At 43.8% G+C, this 22,007-nt stretch overlaps 1 protein-coding gene across 1 annotated transcript; it reads right to left on the bottom strand.

Annotated features, from left to right (window-relative positions):
- Positions 1–16,769: 16,769 nt before the first annotated feature.
- pim1 (Pim-1 proto-oncogene, serine/threonine kinase) lies at positions 16,770–20,800 on the bottom strand. Its single transcript, XM_069169170.1, has 6 exons — positions 20,377–20,800; positions 20,074–20,180; positions 19,913–19,963; positions 19,421–19,787; positions 18,692–18,868; positions 16,770–18,607 (listed from the first exon to the last, which is right to left on the bottom strand). Exons 1-6 carry the CDS (start codon positions 20,456–20,458, stop codon positions 18,399–18,401), a joined length of 993 nt encoding a protein of 330 aa, XP_069025271.1. The 5' UTR covers positions 20,459–20,800; the 3' UTR covers positions 16,770–18,398.
- Positions 20,801–22,007: the final 1,207 nt, after the last annotated feature.

The following is a 22,007-nucleotide window of genomic DNA, read 5'->3' as shown; positions in this document are numbered from 1 at the left end:
GTGCAGCTGACAGATCTGCAGAAATGATGTGATGTAATCAGATCAATAACTAACAGATCAACCGGTTGGAATCGACGAACTGAAGCTGCTCAGAGGATCAGTGTGTCCCTAATAAAGTTCAAAGGTCAGGTTTAGCTGTGATCTGATTGGTATTTGGAGGAGATAAAAATGTTACATCCACAGTCTGTTTATAAAAGAGTTCGTAGCTTCAGGTCTGTAAAATGGTTCTGATCCAGAAGTTTCTTCAGCTGCGATACCAGCGAGTGCCACTAGAGGTCGGCTCCAAAAAGCCTCCGGCTCCATAGACTCCCATTCAACTTCTCTCATCAAATCCAAAGTGAATAAAATGTGTCCAGCAGTCACAGGCCTGTGGTGCATCAGGTTACAGCTATCGGTGGGTGGGATTGAATGGTATTGTCTGTTTCCTGTATGTTGATCAGTGATCTTTAACAGAATCAGAGTCTGAAGTGAAACTCAGATCAAACCGGTGAGGAACCAAACACCAACAGAGACTTTAACTCCTGTTGACAGGATTACCTAGATGATAATACTGCTGCTAAAGCATTTGTAAACAGATACGTCATGCTTATTATTGTGTTAATTAACTGCTTATTACTGTATATACAACACTGTCAATAGTGTCTTTATAAACAATGAAATAAGGATTAAACGAATCAGTAATAAATTATTAATGACCCACAAATGAACTGTTAATTAACATTCATGAGATGCTTATTATGGCATTAACTAATGGAAATAAATGCACCTTTATTTGTAAAGTGTTGAAAGCCTGTTTATTTTATGAATAAAATGTTTATAATCACACAAGCCTGATCTGTATTATGTATGATCTCTACATTCCTGCCTCCTTGTGTCTTTCCTTCCAACGCTGATGACGCACCGAGTTGTGTGATAGTAAAACCACCTGCACGGCTTTAATGCATCATTATAAATCATGCAAGAATCAGTCAACACCGGCTGACAGTCCACAGCAGCGTGTGTGGAAAGTGATGCTGAGAAGCATGGGAGCCCCCTGCACCACCAGCACCACCACCAGCACCACCACCACAAGCAGCAGCAGCAGCAGCTTCAGTGTTGCCACATCACTGTTCTTTATTGTTTTTTCAGGAATGAGGAAGTGTGTGATGCAGCATCTTTTACGGGAAGGCAGGGGGAGGGAGGGGCGAGTGGGAACGCATGTGGGCAGAGAAGGTTATGACAAATATTTGTTAAGACGGACCAGAAGAGCAGGACGAGAAGAAGTGCAAAGAGCAGAGGTGGAGAACTTTAATTACATCTGAAGCCGGGTAATCACATTCCTCAACTGGCTGTGTCTCACTGCAGTCGTTCCCACCCGACCTCATGAGCAGCACCGCTCTGTTACTACCTGCAGCCTCCTGGCAAACGGCTGCTGATTGAGAAAGGAATCTGATTTGGCAACAGACGGGTGAATAATTCAGGGAGGGAATTATTGTAGCTTGAGGCAATAACACACTGTGTTCTTTTTCACAATGTCATCAAAGGGAAATATGTTCCACTGTTGGGTAAGCCCAAGAGCTGCAAGCCAGAAGAGGCATGAATGTGACATGCATGCGTGTGTTTGCCACACTTTATTGAACCGTGTGCATCAACACAATCCAGCCTGCTCACCTTTGGCCCCATTTGCAGTTGTATTTGAGCAATATTACACGAGAGGATGCTTTAACGGCCACCGCCTAGGGCTTGACCACATCAACAACGTTTCCATGGCAACACATGGGGTATGACTAACAACTGGAAAACAATCAGTCACATGAGTAGACTCTTTTTTAACGTATGTAATATTTACTACTCCAGGAAGTAGTCTGACCCTTAGCAACCACCTAGCAACAGAGAGGATTTCTAGTCTCCAACTGAATAAATACAGAACATAGAAACACTAAACTGATCAGCTAGCTCAGTCTGGTTGGAACAAAGATATCTGATGAACAAAGATATCTGATGGACAAAGATATCTACAAAGATATCTGATGGACAAAGATATCTGATGAACAAAGATATCCATGGACTCATGTGTTTTTAACATTTTAGCTCCGTGTCATGTGTTCAAACCAAACCGGTCCAGCTAGCCTCCTCTAGGATTGTAAGTGCGTGACTATCCGTGGTGTTACGGTACGGGTGCTCGGAGCGACCAAAAAGGACCAAAAGAGACCCGACTTCACCAAATGGGTCATTTAATAGAACTATAACAAGTAGAAACTACATTATATTACATATTATATGAAACTCTATTCTAATTCTATATTCCATTGAGGAGGTGGAGTGATATTTGTAGTGAAGAGCAGGGTGTGATGTCATGATGATTTGTTCAGTTGACCAATCAGATCTCTGGCTCGGAACCACTCGTATAATTCTCGGTCCGAACCTGCTGCTGTGTCTGTTCTCAGAGGGAGCAGCTTGACCTTTTCCCTGACAGGACGTGGCAGCAGCCGGCATCGTGTGTGATGTGGTGAGTCAGCCTCGGAGGAATGCGGCACTCCTCCAGCATCTCCTGGAAACCTCACGCAGGTTCTCACAGACCGCCGGAGACTTCAGGGAGTTCAGGGAGGAGCGAGCCACATCGTATTAATAAATGAGAGTTTTGTTTCAGCTCTATTGTCGTGAAATATCTTCAAATATCTTCCAAAACCAAGAGGCACCTTTAGGTAAACAGACTGTGAACTCTCATCTGACAGCCTACTTGCTGTATGTTGATCAGTGATCTTTAACAAAATCAGAGTCTGAAGTGAAACTCCACTCAGTCATCAGTTCTGTTTATCCCTCCGGCTGCTGACGGTCCTCTTAGCTCAGGTCTAACCGGTGAGGAACCAAACACCAGCAGAGACGTTAACTCCTGTTGACTCACACAGAGAAGGAGCTCTATCTTCTTTATTTACACATCAGTGTATTCAATGTAGATATTGATGTTGCTGCTAAAACACGGCTCGACAGCCCAAAGCGTGTCTGGTTCACGTTTTGCTGTGGTGGACCGGCGTGTCTATTTCACGTTTTGCTGTAGTGGACCGGCGTGTCTATTTCATGCTTTGTTGTGGTGGACCGGTATGTCTATTTCACGCTTTGCTGTAGCGGACCAGTGTGTCTATTTCACATTTTGCTGTAGTGGACTGGCGTGTCTATTTCACGTTTTGCTGTAGTGGACCGGCGTGTCTATTTCACGTTTTGCGGTAGTGGACCGGCGTGTCTATTTCACGTTTTGCGGTAGTGGACCGACGTGTCTATTTCACGTTTTGCGGTAGTGGACCGGCGTGTCTATTTCACACTTTGTTGTGGTGGACCGGTATGTCTATTTCACGTTTTGCTGTAGCGGACCAGTGTGTCTATTTCACATTTTGCTGTAGTGGACTGGCGTGTCTATTTCACGTTTTGCTGTAGTGGACCGGTGTGTCTAGTTCACGTTTTGCCGTGACACCAAGTTGGTAATCGAGAAATATATTTTCTAATCTAACCGTGAGCAGGACAGCTAATAATCATATTTTCCAAATTGTTGCATTGCTCCTTTAAGGCCAGTGAGGACTGACTGGACGTGAACAGGGGTTGGAGACAGACTGACATGAACTCCAACACACAACACCATGAATGCACAGCAGAACCCTTTTTTGGTGATTTTGTCCGGAACCATTCTTCCGAGCTTCCTCGGCCTCTCCTTCCCATAACCTTTCAGACTGGAGGATCCGCCGCCTCCCCCTCCAGCAGCCTATCAGCTGCTCAGGGAATTAGTGGGAGAAAAAGTCAGGGTCACCCCTGGCTCAGACCGGTTTCTCCCACTACCCTGGAAACCCAAAAGGCATCCTGGAGACAAACACAGAGCCGCTGAGCCGCCGCAGCGAGTTCCCAGCCGGGCCTGGGAACGAGACTCTGACAGCGTTTTAACTGGGCAAATAAAAGAGACGTGGCTGTTCGAGTGTGTCTGGTGAGACGCTCCAACCAGAGCTGTTCGCTCACAAGTCCTGATCTCTTCCTGAGCTTCAATGTCCTGTCTGTTGTTTTGTTCTGGAAGACAGAGGACGAAAGTTTGGCTCGTCCCTCGTTACTTGAATACTTCTGTCTGCCGGTCTTTTAGCCCAAATACTTAAACTTTTCTCACTGCTTCAATCAGTGTTTGTATATTAATATTGAACCCAGTTTAGTCCACCTATCAGTCCACTGCAGGTGAACGTCTCAGTGTCACGTTTTTCCAGAAAAAGGTCAGTTTAATTAATTTTACAGACATTACATATGTCACTTAAGTTTCTTAGTATATGTGAGATACATCCGGTAAGTAACGTAATGACGTTACTTAAAGGAAATGCATATTGGTTTTTGTTTTCTTACATAACATATAGGATAGCAGATCGTTTCTCAGGAGTTGGTGGATACCAAAAAACAACCACAAGGAGAGTGAATATCGGACTCATCGTTTTCAGATTGTTGAAAAATAAATGACGTTGCTCCGTGCCTGCTGGTACGTGCACAAGTGTTTGCTAATACATTCACTGTAATAACTTTTTAAGCAGATAGGATACATATAATTTAGGAATCTAGTTTTAGACAAACTTACTTTGATAATTAAACAAAGGTGCATCTTTTTTGATGATGTTTCAGGCCCTCTCACTTCTAAATAAAGTGGTTCAGCTGTTGGCTTATTAAGAACCTGCCTGTCAGATCTCAGCATTTTATCAAAACTAAAATTATGACTGGACTAGAGGGAATATTTGAGGGGAAGTGAGAAATTTCAAACAGCCGTTGTAACTGCTGAGACGTTTCATGTAAATGTCAACATGACAGAGTTTGGTTCTCATAATCTGTCAGCAGCAGCATCTATCCCCTCCCTCCGTGTTCAGGCTTGTTGGTTGTGAAGGTGGAACCCGGCCAGGGATGTCCAGGACCCGTGGGATCCGGCGCTGGTGCTGAGAGAGAGCCGAGGTGGGGCTGATCTGTCCGCCCTCTCCCTCCCTCTGGGAACGCTGAGTCATTCACAAAAATGTGAAAACAAAGTCAACAACATAAGTGCCTTCATGTGACTACAAGTTGCTGCTGCGTCACACACAATAAACCCAACAGAAGAAAACATTGGTACTTAATGAGGCGGTGAATATCAGCATGAGAACAAACGCTGTTCATTTTTCACTCGGATATTTTCTATCTGAATCTACACGTGTAGAAAATACAGTCATCATCATTGGTGCTCTGACAAGACTGAATTACTCAGAATACAGTCAGGTTGACTCCCATAATAACCGGCACTGTGGGTGGATGTTGGAAGAATTATTTTCCTGAGTGTACATCATATTTCTTTTTCAGTGCATTTGTTTTAGCAGCTTTAAGTAGCAGGTTGGGCTGACTGAGACCGAAATATCATCCAGTGTGTTGCGTTTATTACTCTCCATAAGAGGCAGGGGGAGTCAAGTTTATTAGTACCTTTCACAGATATAAAATCACAAAGTGCTTCCCATTAATAAAACAGCATGATTTTCAACATCCTTTTAAGTTAAGTAAGCAAAAATAAAATAATAAGGTTGTTCAAATTTCTTTAAAAAAAATACAAACAAATACAAACAATAAATCAATATCAAATCAGTTTGAAATCAACTCTGGATTACAGGAAAAATACCATCAGTGTCCTTATTTGTGTGTTTGTTTAAGCAGTTTTTTTGGAGCTTGGTAATACAGTTTTTTCTCATAAATAATTTGAATATTTTGGACAATCTTTGATGTGCTTCCACTGTGGATTATGGGAATTTAAGTGATCTTTTGTTGTCACACATATATTCCAGACATTATCTAAAGAAAATATGAGGCTTCATCAGTCTGAGCTCAAATATTTAAGTGAAATTCCAAAGTTGCACAAAGTGGGAAGTTAAAACTGGAAACAGAAAACAGAGCGTAACTTTGGAAAACACCTACTCGGACTGCTGGAGCCTCATTTTAGCTTCACGTTAGTTCTGGAATTCATCTTTGGGTAGAATCAGGATTAGATATGCGTTAATATCAACAAATAAAACTGTGAACCCATCGTTTACATCCTAAAATGGATTCTTATTCTAACATGCTCATTTTGCAGTTTCTTGGTCCGGGGTGTGTTCCATTTAGTAGCTGTTACCTCCCAGCAGAGCTCACCTGTGACGCCCCCACGAGATACTGAACATCGTTTTGACAACAGAGTTGTTGATCAATCACTACTGAATTAGCGAATGTCTGGGATTTATAGAGCTATAATGTCCCAGAATCTTTTAATACATGAGTCCAAGTATTCATTGAGGCCATGACGCCAAGATCTGTTTTTTGTGATTTTTATAATGAAACGTATGAATTTGATTTAAGTATCCGTGAAGTTCTTCCTCCTCAGAAACAAACCGCGAACTGAAACACCAACTATTGCCAAACATAGTAGAGAGTTTGGTGCTTAGAGACAGAACATTCTGATAAAAGAGATTAAATATTGAATTTAAGTTTTCAAGGTGGCCAGAAAAACAAAAAACAAATTGGAGGATATTGTTTCTCCATGTGAGCGACTTCTATGAGCCTCTTTTCATTTGCTGTATTTAGAATTCTATTCAGAGTAGGAACTCAAATGTACGACCAAAAACACCAAAAGCACAGGTCGACTCTATCAATGAAAATTTACAAGCTTCGTCTCAGTCAGTCCAAAAAACCGGAATAAGAAAACACAGGTGCAGGAGGGAAATCCAAAAATCCAAAAAGACAAAACACAAACAAAGGAGAGACGAGACGCAACAAGGATCTGACAGAGGAGGGAAACTAACACAGCAGGAGGACACGAGGAAGTGAAGGGAACAGAAACAAGACAGTTACCAAAATAAAACAGGAAGTGGACGTGAAGGACACAAAAAAACCAGACAACAAGCAAAACACAGAAAGACACTTAAAGATGCTATAAAGCAAATTCCAAGATTTGCTTCTCAGTAAATTATATACGTGTGAAATGAGTCGCTGGAAGCTTCTGCAAAGATAGAAAACTTTGTCTCACTGAAATGTGGAGTTAGACCGTTGAACAGTTTCTCACCCGTCTTCAGCTCAGGTTCTTTTAGGTGGAGCTAAAACCTAACCTATCTACGTCACAACAACCTATCTACCTCACAACAACCTATCTACGTCACAACAACCTATCTACGTCACAACAACCTATCTACGTCACAACAACCTATCTACCTCACAACAACCTATCTACCTCACAACAACCTATCTACGTCACAACAACCTATCTACCTCACAACAACCTATCTACCTCACAACAACCTATCTACGTCACAACAACCTATCTACGTCACAACAACCTATCTACGTCACAACAACCTATCTACCTCACAACAACCTATCTACGTCACAACAACCTATCTACGTCACAACAACCTATCTACCTCACAACAACCTATCTACGTCACAACAACCTATCTACGTCACAACAACCTATCTACGTCACAACAACCTATCTACCTCACAACAACCTATCTACGTCACAACAACCTATCTACGTCACAACAACCTATCTACCTCACAACAACCTATCTACGTCACAACAACCTATCTACCTCACAACAACCTATCTACCTCACAACAACCTATCTACGTCACAACAACCTATCTACGTCACAACAACCTATCTACGTCACAACAACCTATCTACGTCACAACAACCTATCTACCTCACAACAACCTATCTACGTCACAACAACCTATCTACCTCACAACAACCTATCTACCTCACAACAACCTATCTACGTCACAACAACCTATCTACGTCACAACAACCTATCTACCTCACAACAACCTATCTACGTCACAACAACCTATCTACGTCACAACAACCTATCTACCTCACAACAACCTATCTACGTCACAACAACCTATCTACGTCACAACAACCTATCTACCTCACAACAACCTATCTACGTCACAACAACCTATCTACCTCACAACAACCTATCTACCTCACAACAACCTATCTACGTCACAACAACCTATCTACGTCACAACAACCTATCTACCTCACAACAACCTATCTACGTCACAACAACCTATCTACGTCACAACAACCTATCTACCTCACAACAACCTATCTACGTCACAACAACCTATCTACCTCACAACAACCTATCTACGTCACAACAACCTATCTACGTCACAACAACCTATCTACGTCACAACAAACTATCTACCTCACAACAACCTATCTACCTCACAACAACCTATCTACGTCACAACAACCTATCTACGTCACAACAACCTATCTACCTCACAACAACCTATCTACCTCACAACAACCTATCTACGTCACAACAACCTATCTACGTCACAACAACCTATCTACCTCACAACAACCTATCTACGTCACAACAACCTATCTACGTCACAACAACCTATCTACGTCACAACAACCTATCTACCTCACAACAACCTATCTACGTCACAACAACCTATCTACCTCACAACAACCTATCTACCTCACAACAACCTATCTACCTCACAACAACCTATCTACGTCACAACAACCTATCTACCTCACAACAACCTATCTACCTCACAACAACCTATCTACGTCACAACAACCTATCTACGTCACAACAACCTATCTACGTCACAACAACCTATCTACGTCACAACAACCTATCTACCTCACAACAACCTATCTACGTCACAACAACCTATCTACGTCACAACAACCTATCTACCTCACAACAACCTATCTACCTCACAACAACCTATCTACGTCACAACAACCTATCTACGTCACAACAACCTATCTACCTCACAACAACCTATCTACGTCACAACAACCTATCTACGTCACAACAACCTATCTACCTCACAACAACCTATCTACGTCACAACAACCTATCTACGTCACAACAACCTATCTACCTCACAACAACCTATCTACGTCACAACAACCTATCTACCTCACAACAACCTATCTACCTCACAACAACCTATCTACGTCACAACAACCTATCTACGTCACAACAACCTATCTACGTCACAACAACCTATCTACCTCACAACAACCTATCTACGTCACAACAACCTATCTACGTCACAACAACCTATCTACCTCACAACAACCTATCTACGTCACAACAACCTATCTACCTCACAACAACCTATCTACGTCACAACAACCTATCTACCTCACAACAACCTATCTACCTCACAACAACCTATCTACGTCACAACAACCTATCTACGTCACAACAACCTATCTACGTCACAACAACCTATCTACCTCACAACAACCTATCTACGTCACAACAACCTATCTACGTCACAACAACCTATCTACCTCACAACAACCTATCTACGTCACAACAACCTATCTACCTCACAACAACCTATCTACGTCACAACAACCTATCTACGTCACAACAACCTATCTACGTCACAACAAACTATCTACCTCACAACAACCTATCTACCTCACAACAACCTATCTACGTCACAACAACCTATCTACGTCACAACAACCTATCTACCTCACAACAACCTATCTACCTCACAACAACCTATCTACGTCACAACAACCTATCTACGTCACAACAACCTATCTACCTCACAACAACCTATCTACGTCACAACAACCTATCTACGTCACAACAACCTATCTACCTCACAACAACCTATCTACGTCACAACAACCTATCTACGTCACAACAACCTATCTACGTCACAACAACCTATCTACCTCACAACAACCTATCTACGTCACAACAACCTATCTACCTCACAACAACCTATCTACCTCACAACAACCTATCTACGTCACAACAACCTATCTACGTCACAACAACCTATCTACCTCACAACAACCTATCTACGTCACAACAACCTATCTACGTCACAACAACCTATCTACGTCACAACAACCTATCTACGTCACAACAACCTATCTACCTCACAACAACCTATCTACCTCACAACAACCTATCTACGTCACAACAACCTATCTACGTCACAACAACCTATCTACCTCACAACAACCTATCTACCTCACAACAACCTATCTACGTCACAACAACCTATCTACCTCACAACAACCTATCTACGTCACAACAACCTATCTACCTCACAACAACCTATCTACCTCACAACAACCTATCTACGTCACAACAACCTATCTACCTCACAACAACCTATCTACCTCACAACAACCTATCTACGTCACAACAACCTATCTACCTCACAACAACCTATCTACGTCACAACAACCTATCTACCTCACAACAACCTATCTACGTCACAACAAGCTTTATTGTGTCTATTGTGTATTCTCGGTGTGATGATGAGCAGCTGGTGGCCACAGTTTGACCCACCTTCCCCTTGACATTGCTGGGATTTGTTCCCGTCGGAGGAGATGGAAACTGTGAGCTGCTCAGCTGTGGAAAGGTTGTTGGTTTTTTTCAGTCTGGCAACAGACAAAAACTCCTTAAAGTGTAAACGTGATTGAGCATCGCAGCCGGGACGGCCCGACAGTCTGGTGCCAGTACCCCCCCACCCCCCCCACACACACACTGCCAACAAACACACACACACAATCTGGATCAACTGTGAGACGAGCAGTGAAGAAGAGGAGTGATGACATCAGGAACACCGTGGTGCTCCAGTTCATCGTGACCTCCACTGGACACCGATGCCAGCTGACCATCTTCATTACTCTGTGTGTGTGTGTGTGTGTGTGTGTGTGTGTGTGTGTGTGTGTGTATATTCCAGCTGGTTAAAGTGACTCAATCAGGGCAGAAAGATGAAAGAAAGTTGAAGATTTAACACTTTCCGGACATTATGTTCCAGGTTTATATTTATGTGTGAAGTTCAGGGGCAGTCTATCCTTTTTGGCTTCATGTTTGATGAGTCATCAAATCTTCCATCTTTAACAGACAGTATCACAAAGTTAATAATGTGAGTAGGGAGAACTGACCAGCATGCAGGCAGACATTTTTCCCCCCAAAAATAAATTCCTTTTTTTAAGAACAGCCTAAAAAATAAAAACTCCACTTTCCCGCAGAAACCAAAAAAAAACCCACCCAAAACCCAAGACCGTTCATATCGTGTCACTTCCTGTCTGCAGCCAATCAGGGAGCTTCTCTGGAATTAGTGCCACTTAGACGCAGGTGGAATTCCTCTGTCATCATCCAGTGCTGCTTGGTTCTCAATCATACATATTGCAAGTAAAAATGTCCCTGAAGTAAACATTCTCCCACGATAGCTGTAACCTGACTGCACCACAGACCTGTCAATCAAGAGCAGGAAGTGACCATAATTGGATGAGCTGGAGGAGGAGCCAGCAATGGATCTGACGATCTGATCGGAAACCTGACGATACTACGTCCCGCCCACCGACAGCTGTAACCTGACTGCACCACAGGCCTGTCAATCAAACAGACACGCCCCCAAAAACAGGTCTTGTTGAATCTTCTTTTCTAATGAATGAGGGATTATTTTCAGATGGACCTCCAGAAAACTAATAAGAAGGAGTGACTTTAGCTAACAACACCGAGATAACTGATGGACACATTTTATTCACTTTGGATTTGATGAGAGAAGTTGAATGGGAGTCTATGGAGCCGGAGGCTTTTTGGAGCAGACCTCTAGTGGCACTCGCTGGTATTGCAGCTGAAGACACTTCTGGATCAGAACCATTTTACAGAGCTGGAAGTAATGAACACTTTTATATCTAGTTTATGTTGTAAGGTAATGAAAACATGATAAATAGTATATTCTATTTTTGCCAATAAATCCCTCTTTATCACACAAGCTGGTCCCTAAAGGAAAAAAATAAACAGTTTTCCTACAATTGAAGTAGTAACACTCTTTATTGTTGTCGCCCCACCTGTGGTTTCATCTGTTCCACCATCTTTACTGTGAAGCATCGTAGTACATATTTCACAACTGATGCTTGTGTGTAGTTCTGTTGCACAACATCTTCCTTTACAAGCTGAGCCAGTGAACACATGATCTGCCGTTCATGTCTCAGCAAACTGCGTGTGTGTAAGAGTGTGAACATGTGCCTCGGCTTCCAGTGTGTTTATCAAGATGGGCGGGTGGGGCGGGTGGGGTGGGTGGGGGGTCCTGACAACATTACCCAACAGCCCCGTCTCTGCGTCGAGCAGTTGGAACAGGGAGGAGGGTAATTATGCAACAGCTTGGCTTTCTGTTTCGATAGAAAAGGTGCAGCACACGACTTACGGGAACAAGACGAAGATGAACCAATCAGACCAGAGGTCTCAGATTAGAGGAACAGATTACATCGTGGTCTTCTCTGCTTTGAACACAACAAATGACACACTGATCGACTCCTTATTAAACATCTGGTTCTTCATGGAGACATAAAGGACTTTTCTCTTCAGTAAGTTAAACATGTTGGTGTAAAATAGCAGACTTCACCGTGACCTACTTTTCTAACAACCCCGTGTTCAACTGAGGCAATCAAAAGAAGTCAGGGAGGGACAGAGGATCACCAACAGTCCATGCAAATACCCAACTCACACTCTGAAGACATGTTTGCATGATGAGTCCTTCGAATCAACGCGGACCAAACAGTCAGTGTGTGTGTGGACACAATCGGGTCTAATGCAGTTCTCAACCCGAGAGTGGGTCGCATGAAAAAAACAAAGTAAAGGGAAAATACGTTAAACTTTTATTTTGAATTTTTGAGATTGACAGGTTGGGATTACACATCTTGTTATTTAAATAAAGAAAACTCTCTTTTTATTTCAGAGTCTTTAAGCAGAGTACATTTGTTGCAGCTTTGTTTTGAAGTTTTTGACGATGCATGAAGGAAACGTGTGTCAGTTATTTGTGAAATGAATTTGAATGGCCCAAAAATAAAAAAATAAAATAGTTATTGAGGTTAAACAAAGCGTCAATCATCGTTGGTTTGTGTGTAATGAATGAGGGATTATTTTCAGATGGACCTCCAGAAAACTAATAAGAAGGAGTGACTTTAGCTAACAACACCGAGATAACTGATGGACACATTTTATTCACTTTGGATTTGATGAGAGAAGTTGAATGGGAGTCTATGGAGCCGGAGGCTTTTTGGAGCCGACCTCTAGTGGCACTCGCTGGTATTGCAGCTGAAGACACTTCTGGATTGGAACCATTTTACAGACCTGAAGCTACGAACTCTTTGATACACAGTCTGTGCTTTGAACGAGTAGAGAACTACTGGTCAGATGGATACTAGTAGTATAGAGGAAATAATTCACATTTTTGTCTCCTTCTGAGAAAGGTTTAATGAAAACATTCAGTTTAAATCACTCTTTCTTCTGTCTTAGAAATATAAAGATGCAGCTAGTGAGCTTAGCGAGCATTAACATAGCTAAACAGGAAGTAGTTAGTTTGTCCGGTCAAGAAAAACTGTGACACAAAATTCTCACATTATTGTATTTTTCCCAGTTTATTTCTCAGCTATTTCTTTAACGTCGTTGTTGTGACATCAGTCGTACCGAGGCCAGAGAAAATAGGTCCTCTTTAGTTTCTTGTTCAATTCTCACTCTTTTTCTTTGCTGAATAAAAACCCGGCTGACCTTCTTATCAGATGTTTCTTGGAGGGCTTAAAGTAGCAGAACATTTATTTTAGAATTTTAGGCTGTTAACACCAACGTGCTTGATGTGGTTCTCAGAACGAGAGAGGAAGTGAACGGCGGTGTCGTTCGTGGAAAAGCTGTGATCTCCGATTCACGGCTGTCTGTTTAGGGAACTAAAGCAGCTTCAGATCAAACGGATCTTTAACACAGACGCTGGATTCATGCTGGAGGTTTTATTTTTAGTGCGCTTTCCTTTCACCACCTATTTCTATTATTAAACAAATACATGCAGTGAGTTTTACTGAGGTGGGAAACACTGAAGTCTGATGTTTGATAAAGTCAGAAATCCTGCTACACAACAAGACAGAGAATTAATTAAAAGTTCTGTTTTTTTTAAATTATTATTTGGCAAAAATGTATGTAATTATTTTACATGTAAAAAGTGTAGAAACTGTTTCTGGCCACTGAAAGTCTGCAGCGATGTTTAGTTGCTCTCTGTGAGGTTGTTCTTAGTGCTAATCTCCGTATGCTAACATATTCAGAGTGCAAATGCTCCCATGCTGCTGTTTACCCTGATAACCACCTCACATATGCATACTAATGAGCTAACACTTGCTAATTAGCAACAAATCAAGAAGCACTACTGGGGCTGTCAGGAAGGTTGTTAGTATTTAAAGACAAATGCAAATAAAATGGTGCAAGATGAAAGTCAAGGGAAGTTGTTACAGTTCATTCTCATGGGAATATGAATGTCTGACCGAAATTTTAAAGCAATTTTTCCAACAGTTGTTGAGAAATTGTGCTTAAAACCATAAATGTCGACAGCGTGGTGGAATCACCAAAGTTAATAAGATGAATCCTCTGGGGACCATGAATACATTTAACAGCTATTTACACAGAGTCTTGGTTAACCTCTTTATCTCCAAAATGCTCCACTCTGTCGTGTCTTTCTGCTGTTGTGGTGTTTTTATTTTGACTTTATATTTATATATATATTTAACTCTGTTTAGTTTTATGTATTTTATGTTCTTGTGAATTTTCTTTCTTTCTTTCTTTTTAAATGTTCCTTTTAATGTGAAACACTATACAAATAAAGTTTATTATCATTATGTAAAAACAGCTTCCTGAAAAGTGAGAATGAACCAAAACAGGAAAGGTGAAGGCCACGAAACCAAAACAAAGAGCTGAAAGATGCTAAAAAGCTTTCTGGAGCTCAGGAGAGCTGCAGACACTTTTGTCTCCGCTGCCGTCCATCCGTGAAGATCTCATGTTGTCTTCAGCTGACAGACTGGAACTGGACGGATGGCCGAGGCAGCAGCGTCTCTGGCCTCCGTGTAATTTGCTGTTGTGTAAATCTTCTCTCCTTGTAGGTGATGAAGTCCCAGCAGCGCTGCCACCATGAAGATTAGCAGTGAGGCCCGGAGTCCCCCTGGGAGCATCGCCACTGATTAAACCTACAACTCTTATCTATCTGGGAGAACAGATCCATGACAGGCTGCAGCCTGCTGGTCACCATCACCGCTGGACGTCCAGATGAACCCAACGTCTGCAGCCGGTCGGTGGGAGGAGACGAGCAGGATTCAAACTTACTCCTCATGACTGATGATTTAAGGAGCGGCGGTGGGAAAAGTACTCAGATCCTTTACTCACAAGTATTTGTGTAAAAGTACTCAATTACAAGTAAAAGTATTTGTGTAAAAGTGCTTAATTACAAATAAATGGTCTGTACTTGTACAGCGCTTTATCACCTTTCAGTCTCAAAGTACTTTCACATGTTTTTCCATTCACACACTAATGAGACAGATCACCATGCAAGGTGCTGCCATCAGGAGAACATTCACACACTGATGGTTCACCATCAGGAGAACATTCACACACTGATGGTTCACCATCAGGAGAACATTCACACACTGATGGTTCACCATCAGGAGAACATTCACACACTGATGGTGGGGACACTTGGGCAGGAGGAGCTGGGGGTTGAACCACCAGCCTTCTGATTGGTGTTCAACCCACTCTACCAACTGAGCTACAGCCTCCCCTAAGCAAATGTACTCAGTTACAAGTTAAAGTATTAGTGTAAAAGTACTTAAGTTACAAGTAAAAGTACATGGTGCAGAAGTACTCGATTACAAGTAAATGTAAAAGTACTCAATTACAAGTAAAAGTACCAGTGTAGAATTACTCCATTACAAGTAAAACTGTGTAAAAGTACTTAATTAAAGTAAAAGTATTAGTGTAAAGGTACTAAGTTACAAGTAAAAGTATTAGTGCAGAAGTCCTCGATTACAAGTAAAAGTATTAGTGTAAAAGTACTTAAGTTACAAGTAAAAGTATTGGTGCAGAAGTACTCGATTACAATTAAAAGTATGTGTAAAAGTACTTAATTACAAGTAAAAGTAAGTGTAAAAGTACTTAATCAAAATAAAAGTATTCGTGTCGAAGTCCTCGATTACAAGTACACGTATTAGTGCAAAAGTACTGTTACAAGTAAAAGTATTTGTGTAAAAGTACTTAATTAAAGTAAAAGTATTATTGCTCAGAACGATACTTGAATAAATGTAATTTTATTTTACTAGCTGATGTTAACTGCCTCAATGATTGAAACCACAACAGGAGTCTGTAGAGCCCTTAAATCAGAAATGATATTGCAGTTAGCGAAGGCTAACAATGTTGTTACTGTGTGTTTGGGGACAAAAGATGAACCTCTGGTTCAAAAATATAGCTTTTAGCTGAATTTACATGAAGTATGTGACCATTTATTAATATTTCAGAAACACTCCATTCAGACTGAAGCCTGACGTCTCATTTTTGTTCTTCATATAATCACGTGATCTTTCCTTTTGTTTCTGCATGTGAAGGTCAGCCAACTCTTTTTTTATTCATCTGTATGATCACCTTGAACAAACCCACGTCATATCAGGACAATAACTAAAGTCAGTACTTGACGACCTCAGTCTGAAGTAGAAAAACATTTCTTTTACATGTCAGCGCTCGCCCCGTTTCATAACCCTCCTCCTTCCACCAGCCGGCTTCCTGCTGCTGCTCTACAAAGGTGTCAAACAGGAAGTTGTTGAACCTCCCGACCTAAATTCTCTGGAGGTCTTAAAATAGTGCACAATACTACAGTTGACTTTACTTCTGTAATAAGTCGATCCAACAGTGTGCTTCAGAGCCAGCAGAACATTCTGAACAACTCAAAGGAGTCAGGTGTCACAGTTAAAAAAATATTTATTGAAATCGTATAAAAATAGTTTCTAACATAATTTACAATTCTAATCTGAACGGATGAAAAAAACAAAACAATCAAAGCTGCGATCATGCAGCCAGAAGATTTTACTCACTCTCACACATACACACACACTCACTCTCACACATACACACACACTCACTCACTCTCACACACACACACACACTCACTCACTCTCACACACACACACACTCACTCACTCTCACACACACACACACTCACTCTCACACATACACACACACTCACTCACTCTCACACACACACACACACACACACACACAGTAGACGTTGGATGTTTACATACATTAAGATGGAAGTGCTTCTTTCAGGACTATTTACACATTATTTACATGACATACACAAACATGTCTGCTCTTGTAAAACAAAAAATTCAAGCCATAAACATGGTCCAAAAAAAATAATTAAAAAATGCATCTTTGTTTTTCTTTTTAAATAAATCTGTGGGCCCTTCAGTAACTGTGGAATGAAAAATATATAATATATTTATATGAACAGCCGAAATTCTCTTATAAATAAATAAATAAATTCTGCGACACCCAAAAACAAAAAAGTTCATCGAGTGTGAGAAAGTCACAGCAGTAATAAATATCGTCCCCACTGAAGTTTTAAGACCTGCGTGAGGCACCGATTCAAAAGTTCAAAAAACTAATTAGAAGAGCAGAGGATGCTATATCTCACTATGGTTTGCATTGTGGTGTGCATTCGGGTGGATGTGAGTGAGCGGTCTGTGTACAGGTGTGTGTGTGTGTGTGTGTGTGTGTGTGTGTGTGTGTGTGTGTGTGTGTGTGTGTATGTGTGTGTATGTGTGTGTGTGTGTGTGTGTGTGTGTGTGTGTGTGTGTATGTGTGTGTGTGTATGTGTGTGTGTGTGTGTGTGTGTGTGTGTGCGGACCGACAGGAGGAGAGGAAGGTTGTAGCGTAGAGGTGGATGCTGTAGTACAGAGTGAGGTACGTCCAGTGTTTCTGTTTGTCTGTGACATGTTTGCACAGGTTGCCATGAGGTTGTCTGGTTGCTATGACGGAGTAGAAGTAGGTGTAGTGGTTGTAGATGACGTGGGCTTCACTGATCTAGGCCCACGAGAGAGGGAAAATAAACCAGCGATATAAAGCTCTGTACGCTAAGTAAGGAGCAAAAAAAAAAAAAAAAGGTTGCCTTTTTTTGCTTTTATAAATTCAAGTATTTTCAGGCCCCGCCCCCCACAATCTTGCAGAAGGCACTTATTTTTTGTAAATCAAGCTTCTCCTCGCCGACGCCTCCCCTCGGCCGTCTCTGAGAGCAGAGAACAGCGCACAGAGAGGTTACGTAACCCAGACTGTCCCGTGGCCGTTCAGCTGCACAGCCGGCCCACGTGGGCCGCGAGCCCTCGCAGGCGTCCGGCCACGCAGAGGACGCCGTCCCGCTGACCGACGGACAACATCAGGGTCCAGCTGCAGGATGCGAGGTCAGCGACCGAGAACATCAAGTAGGGTCGAGGGACGGTGGTCGTTCACACCTCCCTCTCCTCTCTGCTTCCAGGCTTTCTTTTCGTAACAGTCTCAGTGCGGTCCAGTTCGAACCGGGTCACGGCGGTATCACCGGGCCACGGCCACGGGCGTGAAGGCGCTGGGCTCGTGGCCGATGCTGTGCAGCCGGATCGCCGCGGCGGTCTTCTCCGTCTGCACCGAGGACGGGACCGCGGAGGACGACGTGCTCTGCATCCACGAGTGGTTGACGATGTCGTCGAAGGACGGACGGTCCGACGGCCGCAGAGACAGACACCACTTGATGAGCTGCTGGCACTCTGGAGGAGGAGGAGCAACACGGTGAATATCAGGCACACATCTACCACCGGCAGGTACCTGAACGCATCGCAACGTGAATCTACCTGTGGAGATTCTCCTCCGGAAGAGGACCTGTCCCCTCGTGATCTCCTCATCGTGTTCGAACGGGATGTCCCCGCACACCATGTCGTACAGCAGGACCCCCAGGGACCACACGGTGGCCGAGCGCCCGTTGTAGCGGTGGTATTTGATCCACTCCGGCGGGCTGTACACCCTCGTGCCTGAAGGAAGGAAACAAAGAGGCAAATGTTAAAAAAAACAACCTGCAATCTTATTTAATAAATCTGCACAGATCAACTTTAACATGAGAGAAAATGTCTACATCCTGATAATCATCTGGGATGTTGGTAGTTATATCATCACAGTGAAAATGAAAGCATAGCAGGGAGGTTGAATGATTAACAGAGCAGGTTTATCAGCGGGCTGCTCTCAGGTGTCAGGCAGCGAGAGGGAGGGGGGGCGAGGGAGAGCGAGGAGTGTGTGTGTGGGAGGGAGGGGGAGCAGACATGTGACTTTGTTTACAAACTTTGAGTTGTAAAAATACCACTTCCCTCCAGTAGGGGGCGACAGAGAATGCAGCCAAGCCTTGTATAATAATAGACTGCTGGGGGGGGGGGGGGGGGGGGGGGGTGACACAACCCAGGAATTTCTGCTTTGGGCTACGCATCATAAGACTTATTTTGGCTTGTCCTCAAATGATTAAATACATTTAAATAATAATATTGTAAATAAACATGTGGACACACTGCAGCAGGTTGAGCACCTGAACTCACCGTCAAAGTCGGTGTAAATGGAGTCCTTCAGCAGGGCTCCGGAGCCGAAGTCGATGAGCTTCATCTCCCCGCTGCGCAGGTCGATGAGGATGTTCTCGTCCTTGATGTCCCGGTGCACCACGCCGCAGCTGTGGCAGTGCCGCACGGCCTCCAGCACCTGGCGGAAGAAGCTCCGCGCCAGCTCCTCCGGTAAGGCACCTTTCTCGGTGATGAAGTCGAACAGGTCCTTGACGTTTTCGGGCCTCTCCATGACGATGATGAAGCTGTCCGCGCGCTCGAACCAGTCCAGCATCTTGATGACGCCGCGGAAGCCGGTACCGACCTTCTTCAGCAGCACGATCTCCATCGGGACCCGGGAGCCGTTGGGCTGAAGAGACGAGCAACACCGGCATTTAGTAGTGTTCACACGACAAACATACGTCCGAGATGTCACGCTGACGCATCTCGGTAACACCGGCAGTGACCCGGTTAAAGCAGCTGAACGGATCTCACCAGCTCGCCCCACTCGGACACCCGGTCCTTGGCGACGTGCTTCACAGCGACCTGGAAAACCGGAGGAGACGACATGAAGCAACCGAACAGCAGCTGCTTCAACACGCAGCGTTTTAACGTCACATCGGTCAGAAATAAAGAACAAACACAAGAGTACGAACCGGAGCTCCGTCCGACACCCTGGTGCCGGTGTAGACGGTGCCGAAGCCGCCGCTGCCGAGCACCGCGCCGACCTGGTACAGCTTCTCGAAGGGCTCGCGCTCCTTAGCTGCGAACATAAACACATCCGGTAAACACCGGAGAACAGCCGCTCACCCCCCCGGTAACCTCCACACAACACGAGCAGCGGCAGGACGGCGACCACATCAAAACATCACAACCACATGGAGGAGCGGCCGGCCCGGCGGCGGGCCCGGCGGCCGGCCCGGCGGCGGGCCGCGGCCTCACGGCGGGAGGAGGCTGACCTGAGTGGACCTGGAGCTGGATCTTCGCCGGCATGTCGACCGCGGAGATGTGGGCCAGAGAGTTGAGCTTGGAGAGCAGCATCCCTTCAGCGGTGTCCACCCGCAGCTCAGCGGCGCTGAAGCTCTTCGTTTTCTTTTTAAGGTGAAAAAACCAAAAACAAGTGTTGTTTTACTCCGAGAAGAGGACGCTGCCGTGTCCCGGGTTCAAGTCCACGTTGCTGGAACCAAACTGCGGTAGAGGTCCTTTCATCCGGGGAGAAAACCCGCCCGCGGTCCAGGAAAGATCAAAAAACAAAACACGTTGTGCCGACGTACGGAAATGTGATTTCACGTTCAGAAGAATAAAGCGAAACCACGTCTGTTCCCGCTGTTTGTAAACAGTCGAGTAATATTCCCGGTGTCCACGGACAAGGACGGCTCACGGTTCACCGGCTCCTGGAGCGACGGAGGGGGAGGACGCTTATAAGGCGCTAGTAAGAGGGGCGGGGCCACGCGCTCTGACGTCTTTTGTTCCCCGCCCATTTCCGCTCCCTGCGCCAATAGAAACGCACCTACGCATTCCAAACGCACGTCAATCACAGAATGGAATTCAAGCCAACCTCATAACAGGCTGGGCCAGACACAGACGTGGCGGGAATCAAAACGCGCCAAAAAAGGGGGAGGCTAAAGTAATAATTATAAATTCATGTTGAAGGGAAACGCAAATCCAAAGTGCTGCCCGTCTCCTCCCTTTCGCTGGAAACTGAACCAGGGAAGATATGCACGCACTATTGTTAATATGCTTCAGAAAATATAAGGGCAGCATGGAGTTACTGAAACTGGATTTATATCCTATTTAACTCTGCACTTTGGCCATATTTATAGATCACAGTGTGCGGTCACGTGCTCGGTCTGCATTTCATAACACAAACAGCCTGTTGCTGTAAGTTGCACCAAAACGTTTGCAGGCTTCATAAAGACATTTATGTGCACAAAGAGACACACACAGCCTGGGAGCAGTTCATCAATTTACATTCCGGCTATTCTTACACTCTGCCTTTTACCTGATTGTTTTCACATTAAACACAGAGCTTTATGGGCTGAAGTGAAGTCCGGGACTGCATGCTCTCTCTCCGACAAAGCCTCTCCACTGGCTGCGCATCAAAGCGGCGCGGGGGGAGAAAAGGCGCATTCCACTCATTCTTTCGAATTGGGTGGCCGCTCGCAGCCGTTCTCAGGATGTGGGAAACTGGAGATAAAAAGACTTCCATTTACCCCCCTCCTCCTCCTCCTCCTCCTCCTCCTCTCTCCGCCCTCCGTTTCCCGCGCACGTTATTGTGTGAATGGCATGCTACCCCCGCCCCCGCCCCTCCTCATCCCCTCTCCACCGCCCCCGCTTAAACTAAGTTTTGTTTTCTTTTGAAATTTTCATGGCAAACTACATTTATTGCAGTTCACAAATGAATGAATTGACAATGGATCTGGATTTTGCAGGAAAGTTTTTTGCATCTTTGCTCTTTTTAGTAGTAATAAAAAAACCATTTTCTTTCATTCTGTTTCATGGACCACGTGCACAGAAATTCCAGCTAAATGAATCATCTTTCTCATGAAGTGCATGCAAATAAGTTTGTCGAGGTGTTTGGGGTCAACCT

This window comes from Embiotoca jacksoni, unplaced genomic scaffold, assembly GCF_022577435.1.
Source record: "Embiotoca jacksoni isolate LCO1_2020_lvr unplaced genomic scaffold, fEmbJac1.0.p SCAF_43, whole genome shotgun sequence".
In the NCBI taxonomy this organism is placed as follows: Eukaryota; Metazoa; Chordata; class Actinopteri; family Embiotocidae; genus Embiotoca; species Embiotoca jacksoni.
The sequence above is the reverse complement of the archived record's forward strand: the minus strand, read 5'-3'. Positions and strand labels throughout refer to the sequence as shown.